This window comes from Eufriesea mexicana, unplaced genomic scaffold, assembly GCF_001483705.2.
Source record: "Eufriesea mexicana isolate 0111107269 unplaced genomic scaffold, ASM148370v2 scaffold572, whole genome shotgun sequence".
NCBI classification, from domain to species: Eukaryota; Metazoa; Arthropoda; class Insecta; order Hymenoptera; family Apidae; genus Eufriesea; species Eufriesea mexicana.
This window is the reverse complement of record NW_016908738.1, coordinates 231,313-240,663: the sequence shown is the minus strand read 5'-3', so window position 1 is coordinate 240,663 and position 9,351 is coordinate 231,313. Positions and strand designations below refer to the sequence as shown.

At 32.3% G+C, this 9,351-nt stretch overlaps 3 protein-coding genes across 5 annotated transcripts; 1 reads left to right on the top strand and 2 right to left on the bottom strand.

The window, feature by feature from the left end:
- Positions 1-392: 392 nt before the first annotated feature.
- Positions 393-3,283, bottom strand: Nulp1 (Nuclear localized protein 1). The gene is made up of 8 exons (XM_017897700.1): positions 2,897-3,283; positions 2,373-2,734; positions 2,048-2,276; positions 1,717-1,970; positions 1,349-1,658; positions 982-1,275; positions 719-912; positions 393-558 (listed from the first exon to the last, which is right to left on the bottom strand). The coding sequence occupies exons 1-8, from the start codon at positions 3,026-3,028 to the stop codon at positions 534-536; spliced, it is 1,800 nt and encodes a 599-aa protein (XP_017753189.1). The 5' UTR covers positions 3,029-3,283; the 3' UTR covers positions 393-533.
- A 227-nt stretch (positions 3,284-3,510) lies between these two features.
- Positions 3,511-5,058, top strand: LOC108545844 (leucine-rich repeat-containing protein 59). The gene is made up of 6 exons (XM_017897639.1): positions 3,511-3,729; positions 3,856-3,915; positions 3,985-4,107; positions 4,182-4,395; positions 4,473-4,676; positions 4,778-5,058. Exons 1-6 carry the CDS (start codon positions 3,640-3,642, stop codon positions 5,056-5,058), a joined length of 972 nt encoding a protein of 323 aa, XP_017753128.1. The 5' UTR covers positions 3,511-3,639.
- A 283-nt stretch (positions 5,059-5,341) lies between these two features.
- Positions 5,342-9,269, bottom strand: LOC108545957 (uncharacterized). 3 transcript variants are annotated; one of them, XM_017897828.1, is made up of 7 exons: positions 8,421-9,269; positions 8,082-8,302; positions 7,799-8,012; positions 7,537-7,709; positions 6,648-7,421; positions 6,038-6,475; positions 5,342-5,906 (listed from the first exon to the last, which is right to left on the bottom strand). In XM_017897828.1, the coding sequence occupies exons 1-7, from the start codon at positions 8,455-8,457 to the stop codon at positions 5,397-5,399; spliced, it is 2,367 nt and encodes a 788-aa protein (XP_017753317.1). In that variant the 5' UTR covers positions 8,458-9,269; the 3' UTR covers positions 5,342-5,396. The 3 variants fall into 3 exon arrangements, with proteins under 3 accessions (XP_017753317.1, XP_017753316.1, XP_017753315.1); XM_017897827.1 differs by having other exon boundaries at positions 7,799-8,302; positions 8,421-8,589; positions 8,979-9,269; XM_017897826.1 differs by having other exon boundaries at positions 7,799-8,302.
- Between the last annotated feature and the right edge of the window lie 82 nt (positions 9,270-9,351).

Sequence of the window (9,351 nt, the reverse complement as noted above, 5' to 3'; positions counted from 1 at the left end):
GTGTGGGGGGGGGGGGGGGGGAGCGCGCGTGTGTGTGTTCTTTAAATTGTACGTATTTACAATTTCCAAACAACCAGGCATATGAAGATTGCTTCAGAAGCTTCAAACAATAACAAGAAGTACAAGATCGTACAAATAAAATATGTGTGCAACCTTATATCGTATATGAATATACGAATATAATCCAAATATATCAAATTCCAAGTACATGTAACCCGCTGGTACATAATGACAATACAGGCGATAATAATGATGATGATGATGATGATGATGATGATGATGATGATGATGATGATGATGATGATGATGATAATGATGATGATGATGATAATAATAATAAAGCACTCTAATTTAATAGTATTTATTATTATATATTAAATATATTACCTGGCACGAAATTTTGTTATTTTCATAAAAATAGCTGTTGTGTAAAAAATATCTCTACATGTACAACGTCATTTTAGTATTATTCAGTTGAAAGTAAACTTCTTGTGTCCTGACTTGTTATTGTATGTTATAATCAATGATCTATCTTATGTTTGTTCGTTGTTGTCATAGCTAAAAATTTCACATGATATTATACCTTATAATTATTCTTTTATTAGTTTAAATATTGTTATCATTATTGCTACAACTATTATAACTACTACCACTATTGCTGTTGTCACTACTGCTACTACTATTAATATTACTACTACTATAATTATTATATACTCACAACAAATTTAAACCTTCAAGACCAGCAATTGCAACTTCACCATTAATATCCGTGAACAAAGATGAAAAAAAGAGAGACAAAAGATTAGAACTATTTCTAGCTGTGGCTGTATTTGTGGTAGGTCGCTTGTAAATATCAATACTATCCACAGGTGGTAGAGGATCATGTGAAAGAACGGAACCATCATTTTGTAACTAAAATTTTTATAAAAACGTGGTATAGATGAAAAAATTTGAAAATTGTAATACAAAAGTTCTTAATACCTCTTGAACGTTCACAGTAACATCTTTCATGTCAGATAATATAATGTGCCTTAAAATGTTCTTTGGCAATTTTCCTTGATAGCGTTTGCTTCGCTTTATTTCACAATACTTTACATATTCATCTTTCGAATCCACTCGATTTAAAACAGTGTGTACATTTTCTTGTAGCCATGGTAAAAGATCTGTTTCTTTCCACAAACGGAAACTACGTATAACATATAAATTTTGTAACTTTTCCAATGCTGGTGAAGTTGAGATTATTGCCTTAGTGTTAAAGAAATCATGGGCCCATACCTATAAAACATTTTTTACATAATGACTTTTCAATTTTATGTAAACATTTATCAAAATATTTCCTTGAAAATACCATTTCATCAGAGTGTATACTACATTTTTCTAGCAATGGCATCAGTATACCCGGAAACATTATTAAAGCATTTTGTAAAAATTCATTAGCAACAATTATGTTGCCTAAATGAAAATGGGCCAAAGCTAAACTGAAGGCTATATTTGGCAGCTGTGTTAAATTTCTTGCACTATCCCAAAGATCACAAAATTCGATAAACCATTCATATTCTTTTGCTCTTAAAGCATAGAAATCAATAGAGAGAATTACAGATAAAGGGTCACCTTCTGGATCAAGTGACAGAAGTAATTTACAGAACTCCAAACTTGTTCTGGAATGTAAATACGGATGAAGAAGATTAAAGACACCATTAAAATCTTATTTTTTACCTGTAACATGCACGGCCACCAATAAAATTAAGATGTTTAAATAATGTTATAAATAAAGCACGATTTTGTTGTTTTCTGTAATCTAATCTGCAGAGAGCAGTTGTAAAGTTAAACAGTGGATGAAAAGCGCATTCCAGACAGTACAGGGCTCGTTCCGTAAATTTTGCAGCCATTGCTAAATCTTCATTGAGTTTACAAAGTTCGGCTAATTGCAACAATGCATCTACATGATAAGAATGTGCATTGATTATATTCTAAAATAAGACATTAAGAATTTTATTACTTTCAAATAATTCTTTTCAAATGGTATTTAAATTGAAATATAACATACAACAATATTTTCAGGATTTAAACTCTCAACAGCTTCCAAAAATTTTAGTTGAACTTGTCTATATGATGGATTATGATCATACACAAAATATTGAACATTATTGATAGACTGTATGGTGTGATCCAAAGACATTGAAAGACCAGATTTATTAATTGGTGGCCAATTATCTTTAGCTGAAACTAACCAAGTTTTTTTCAAGTGACCCAAACGACCTCTATTTCTTCTATTGCTGTTAAAATTAAACATTTATAATATTACTATGAGATCTCATTATATCATTGGTTTTACATCTATGTATAAAATATAAATTTCATTAATGACATACTTTTGTTCAGCTTGCACTGTTTTACTACCAAAAATTCTTTTAAGTTCATTATATGGATTTAAGTGTTTATGTTGCACCAACAAAATATCCTCTTTTGACTTTTGTTGAATACATTGTAAATTATCTGTGCTTTGAGAGCTACAACTCGGTAGCGGTTCTCCAAGCAATTTATTCACTTCCCTCACCGTTCTTTCAATTTCATCTACATCCTCTTTATTAGATTCAACGACTTGAATTTTCGAACCTTCTAATTTCTTCCGTTTCTTTTTCTTCTTCTTGTGCTTAGCTTCATCAATACAATTTTCATCCATCACATTCTCTTCATCATTTTGTTCTTCATTAATTTCAGAATTTTGATTCAACTAAAAAGAAGAAAAATAAATTCAATAATATTAAATAATGTAGTAAATGTTATACATTCGAGAAATCTGGAAGGAATTTGATCATAATGCCATTTAAACGCTGAGTAATTATACAAACAAAGTTTATAAAAGGAAAGTTACTCATTAAATTAAATTACATACTACATCGAAGAAGTTGAATTTCTTAGATTTAATATTGCCAATTATCGAATTTTCTATCTCATTCTCATTTTCACTATTCTTTTCGGATAACACATCACCTCCATATACTTTTTTCATATACCGTGTAGACATTCTAAATGAGATTAATTTTCTATATAGACGTAGCCAAATCAACGTAAAGCCAGTTCGAACAGTAGTAGATTTTCTCAGAAGACAAAATTCAAGTAAACTTCTTTGTTTCTCCGGCTGCTACAAATTCACCTTAAAATTAAAACTAATTTTCTCACTTGTCAATTTTCTTTCTCAAATATACAAGTATAACTCCTATAAATGTATGGAACTACTTATCACTATTGGTGCAAGCTTGTACACTCGTCACGTTATACCATGTCGTGATTCACTGCGATCACCAATCAAGTTCTGCCAACAGTTGTATGATTTTAAAAGTTGCTAAATTGTCAGACAAAAATTGTCAAACAAATATTCATAATCATTTGGTATTGGTGTTTATTGGCCACGTGCGTGTATTTGCTAAAAATTTATCCATTATTATTATAAAATTTTATACCATTCGGTTAAAAGATAAAAAAATATTTGACCAGTCTATCATTTGATATTACTTTCGTTCCACCTTCTAAGCAATATGTTCTCTGACAGAAGGTGATATTGCGAAAAAGCATAAATTGAAAGGATTCATTCTGTGTTTTACAATTTCATACGATTAATATTTTTATACCGTCAAAATGAACTTGAAGAACGTTAAAAACAGATTAAAGGACGAAACATTAGATCTTAGCTTATGTGAGCTGAGAGAAGTGCCTATACGAGAAATCGTACGTCCAAAAATTTATATTTGATTTTAATTTAAAAGAAATTTTTTTAATTTAATTTAGATTGTGATTTATTAAATATGTTATTAGTCAATATTTAATTTGTATTAAATGTTTTATATTTTTCAGGTGGCTATTAAGAAAGCAACACATTTGGACTTATCAAATAATCTTTTAACTTCTTTACCTGTAAGTCTTTGCTGCTTTATTACTTCCACTTTCGTGACATATTTTTTTATTATAAATAATCTATTTCAGAGTACTTTTATCGATATTAAGCAGATAGTTAAACTAGATCTTAGTAGAAATATGTTGACAGAAATTCCAGAAAATTTTGGAGAATTGAGACAGTTGAAATATTTGGATCTTTATGCAAATCAAGTAAATGGGATTATGTATTAGAAACTTTTGATGTAAATTTAAGTCACACGAATAATGGCAGAATAATTTTGCAGATAAGCAGATTACCACTTAGTTTAAGTGAATTGAAAAATTTAAAGTGGCTAGATTTAAAGGAAAATCCTTTAACTTCTGCTGTAGCTAGCGTAGCTGGTCCTTGTAGTAATTTAAGTGAATGTCAAACTTGTGCTCGCAATATCGTAACTTACTTATCACGTATAAAGCTTGTTATCGAAGAAGAAAAATTACGTAGATTAAATGCCATTACAGGTAATACTAGAGAATGAAATATATGAGTTTCTAAGTAATTTTTATATGTTACATATTAGTAATGTTTTCATTTCTAGTAGATACAGAAACAGATAATGTATTAACAAAAAAAGTGGTGAAAAAGAAAAAGAAAAAACTACTAGATAAAAATAACAAACAAAATTTTGATGAAAATGGATCAAATCTTTCTGTTAAAGTATCACAAGTGGGTGAAAGTAAAGTAAAAGCTGAAACAGTAACACAGGATAAAATTCAAGCCAATAAAGATCACGAAGTTAAAGGTAATATATCGAGACCTGTTGTACAAAGTAATTTTCTCACTGTACATTCTAATGCAATAATTTAGTTAAACAAAATTATAATATTTTGATTGATATTTCAGAAAATCTATGTCGATATTTTATATCCATGATATCATGGCTGTTTCTTTTTGGTTTAACATTTATACCGATGATTGTGATTCTTCCATTATACTCAAAACGTACAGAGTTGTTTATAGATTATATAGAAGCTAATACAGGTATACGTTTAAAGGCATTCCAGAAATATGGTGTTAATTTACTCTATTCTTTTATGCAAGTTGTAATTAATATTTATGGTGATTTGTACTATGCTTACGAGAAAAATTTTAAAACAGAGTCAGACATTCCAGTAAAGAAATAAACATTTTATGAATATTACAAAGTATAAGATTCTTAAGTATACTAATTTCGGTGATATGATCAAATTTATTGGGAAAAACCATCCCTTTTGATATGTAACACGCAAAACTAGCAAATAATAAATATTGAAATTTCGTTCGAATCGAATATTTGAGGTACACCATATTAGAATTACATATGTGAATCAAAGAATATTATTTATTTTAAAAAATAAATGTTTCTTATTAACAAAAATGTTGTATTAAAATGTATCATGCTACTTCTTTGGTTTATATCTAGTCGTTCAAACGTTATTTTAAATCGGACGAATATGCAATTCTTTCAGCTTGCTGGCGAGATTCATACATTGTTAGTTTGGAGATTCATTTTATTTAACAACATCGATGATGCTGTTCTTGCAGATGCTTTACTAAGAGAATTCTCCATTCTACTAATCAGTTTTTGAAAAGTATTCATTCGTAACGAACTATGTTGTTCACCAATGTCATCCAACACATCTTCCGTTCCATTCAAGATTCGATTGTTCGTTTCATTAACAGTTGGATCAATCGTTTTCGATTTTTTTCCACCAACAAATCGGTTCCATGACCTCTTTTCCGGGCTGAGTTGTGACCTTGTTATACCTTCGTTATCCTTGTTATTTAAAACTTCCTTTTGTCGCGCCGTAAATTCCGCAAGTATAGCAATGTCGTCATATAGATCGTCTACTTGTTGATCATTGTGAAGGTACTTAGGATAACGTGATTCAAGACGCGGTGTTTTATAATGCTCTATATTATCCTCAAATGATTGTTGTGTATCATTCGTGTTTTCACAGGAAATATTTGGTTTCCTTGTAATTTTCTGTAACTTGATTGAATTCACGGTAAAAATAATGTAATCGTGGTAAATTAAACAGTTCGTTAAGGAAAAAAAAAATAAAGGAAAAAAAGAAAAGATAGGAAGAAAGATGTAAACGTTAAGAGATGTGCGGTTCTTACTGAATATAACTTAGTAGATATTTCACGGTCATCCTTATATTTATCTCGATATGTGATGTCATCATAAAATTCTTCCGTATCGATTACTTCATTTACTAACGGTGGTTTTGCGTATATCGGTCTAGGTGGAGGTGGACAAGTGTAATCTGATTGTTCTTCCTCTAAACGAATCGTTTCCTGCTGGACATTCATTAGATCAGATACGTCGTCATAATAAATCGGTAGTTTCTCATTATTTACAGATGTCGATAATGATGATGATGACTGTTGCAATGGTGAATTCAGAATTTTACAATTAGCTTTTTTCTCAATTTTTTTTGGAGATTCCTTCTTGCTTCTTACTCTTTGTAGAAAGGATTTCTTTTGTGGTGACTTTGCCGATTCATCCGTTTTATCCATTAGTCGAATCTTGGCTGATTTTAAATTTGACGCTATACTCTGTAAAAAAGGAATAAATGAAATGTATAAAATCAAGCATCAAATGACACAACAGATAGATCAACGGATAGATGGTTGAATAGTCGAAGAAAAAGACATACACGCACGCACAGAGAGAGAGAGAGAGAGAGAGAGAGAGAGAGAGAGAGAGAGAATATGGGCAGAGAGTCACCTCGATATCGTCGTACGATACAAATTTGTTTTGCTCATCGGTAATTTTATTATCTTTTAACATGGAATTAGCTGTATCATCATACGTTAATGCGTTTCGCGAATCAATCGAATTTCTGGCAAGAGTTTCAAAATTTGTTCTCTTCTCATCCCATTTATGTTCAGTTTTCATACTCGTTCGAATATCATCGTAAGTTACAGATTCGCTGCTCGATTGATTATTACTCATCTTAACTCGAAATGTTTTATCGACATTTCCATATTGTATCGTTTCCTTAAAATCTTCTATCTTATGATAAATACCATCTTCTTCGTCATCAGGGAATTGGTAAGACGGAGATTGAGCAGGTAGGGTTAGTAGTCTTCGGGGGATTCGAGCTGGTAACGGAGGTGGAAGTGGAGAATGTGATTGAGAAGAAACAGTAACAGTCTCGAAAAGGACAATAGAAGGATAAGGGAGAGAGGTATCAGCAATTTCGCAGGATGTATCCTTTGCGGGAGAATCATCTGCTTTCCTTTCAGTGTCCTCATTGATAATGTTTGGAACGATTGAAAGTTTATTGGAAAAATCATCGCCACCTAGCATTCTTACATCTTGATATCGTTCTTCTTTGGAAATCGAGTCTTCTTGATCATTTGTTTGCTTAGTAGTACTGGTGGCAACAACGTTATCCATTTCTTTTGTGAATTCTTTGCAATCATTCTTCTTTTCGCCACATAAATTACAAATTTTCGATACCCATTGTTCCATGTCTTTTGGAGTTTTCGCAGAAAACTGAAACAACGTTGAACAACTTTTCATTTTTATTTGTCACAATTCTTTTTACCTATTTTTCTCTTCTACGCATCTATGATATATTTCATAGAAGATTATACAGATTATCTTTCACCTGGAATGTTTTACTACCAGGACGAAAAATTTCAAAAGTAGATTCACTTCGACGTTGATCTCGAGGAACTGCATTTGGTGCAGCTCGTGCCATGTAACCCTGAAGTGGCAAAATTGTGCATGGACGACTGTCTCGATCATTTCCGTAAATTAATAAATGCGATCCAATCAAACCTGTATTTGTAAGAAAATTATTCCGTTATCCATAGGACATTACGTGGAATTACTGATCGCATTGACATCGATCAATCAATTGAACTTACCAACCCAGCATGCTCGGCATTGTTCGAAAACGAATAATCTTTTACCTTCCTTCCTATAAAGGGGGCCACATATTTGACACTTAGTTTTAGTCTGCGCTGCCGAGAAACACGCGTAAATATCTATCAGCTTATTTTCAATTTCTTCTTCTTTAGTTTGAACATTATCGTCTGTTTCATAAATCGTGGGCGTGACATTGTTCGTTGATTCGACTCCCTGGAAGGTCTCATAATAATCTTGCTGTTGTGGTTGTTTTTGTATTGGATGGTGTTCTTCTGCGCCTACATATTCTTGTAATTCGGCTTCCGTTTTTAATGTTGTCATCAAACCTTTCGATCCAGCCGCGTTCATATTCAAATACGGTTCCGGAGAAATCGATGGTCCGATTCTTTCTACCATGAACATCGTTAGTGTATCCTTCGAACGTATCAATAAATCGTCCCGGATGCTCTCCAATCTAGTTGGAAGCTTCACTTCGCGGAGGCATTCCAAAAATTGCATTACATCTATAACGAAGAAATACAGACTTCCGCATCGATTGACATTAATTGAAACGTAACAAATTGCTTGTCACGTATAGTGTTTTCCGACAATAAAAATGTAAATGCGCGATATTTCATTTACCTCGAAGTATAGCAGTAAACTCGGTGTTGAGGCCCATCGCAACTTGCTCGTTTAATCAATTCTTTTCTCTATACGAGATCTTTGATTTTCCAAACAATAAAATATCTCTATTATCAGTTTCGATCTCGAACCAATCCTAGCAATATGTAGCAAAGTTTCATCGTTTCTACTGAAATACCAACCAGGAAATATGATTAGATAAAGCGTAATTAGAAATAATTAACGAGGAGTCTGTGTTATACAAAGATACAGGATTTCAATTCGTTATCTGTGATTTCAAGCTTGAAATATCCGCTTCCTCGCGTTAAATTTGATTAATTCGATTCGATGCGACTCGGCGCACATTTCCGTTTTCCTTTTTCCTTTTTAAGCCACAAGTGACGTTCCTTTTTTTATACGTCACCGAACAAACCGATGTCGCTCAACACCATCGGATCTAATCGGTTTGATGCTTGTTTTGACATTCGTGCCAGAATGTGCATAAATGATGAATAAATTTTGCTGTGTCGCGATTATCCTACGCGATCGATTGCGCATTCAGTAGTCGAACAATCTCACCTGTAAGTTCCTTGCGATGTCCTTATATCCTCGTAGTTTAAATCGTGTCAAATCATCGTGTCGATCACCGGATGACGCGTGTTTGATTTCATTTCATTTTTCGCGACAAACATTGCCAATGATACACGAAATTCTCCTCATTTAAATACGTTCATCAATTCATTGTTGTATTTTTTACGAATATTTTTTTATAACCTATCTTTCTAACAATATTTGTACAATTGCTCTTCGATATTAACTGGTTAAGATTTAATAGCTGTACTGTACGTGGGAGCGTTCGAAGGCGGCTCCCGCAAAGACTGTCTCGCTGTCGCTACTCGCTGGAATCTTTCGCCTTTACCTTTCTCTCTCTCTCTCTCTCTCTCTCTCTCTC

Coding starts and splice junctions, on each gene's coding strand:
- Nulp1 (XM_017897700.1), bottom strand. CDS start 3,028: ATGTCTACACGGTATATGAAAAAAGTATATGGAGGTGATGTGTTATCC. Junction 1,276..1,348: donor GTATACACTCTGATGAAATG/GTATTTTCAAGG, acceptor AATGTTTTATAG/GTATGGGCCCATGATTTCTT. Junction 559..718: donor CTTGAAGGTTTAAATTTGTT/GTGAGTATATAA, acceptor TGAAATTTTTAG/CTATGACAACAACGAACAAA.
- LOC108545844 (XM_017897639.1), top strand. CDS start 3,640: ATGAACTTGAAGAACGTTAAAAACAGATTAAAGGACGAAACATTAGAT. Junction 4,108..4,181: donor TGGATCTTTATGCAAATCAA/GTAAATGGGATT, acceptor ATAATTTTGCAG/ATAAGCAGATTACCACTTAG. Junction 4,677..4,777: donor TAAAGATCACGAAGTTAAAG/GTAATATATCGA, acceptor TTGATATTTCAG/AAAATCTATGTCGATATTTT.
- LOC108545957 (XM_017897826.1), bottom strand. CDS start 8,457: ATGGGCCTCAACACCGAGTTTACTGCTATACTTCGAG. Junction 7,710..7,798: donor ATGCCGAGCATGCTGGGTTG/GTAAGTTCAATT, acceptor TTACAAATACAG/GTTTGATTGGATCGCATTTA. Junction 6,476..6,647: donor TATCGTACGACGATATCGAG/GTGACTCTCTGC, acceptor CCTTTTTTACAG/AGTATAGCGTCAAATTTAAA.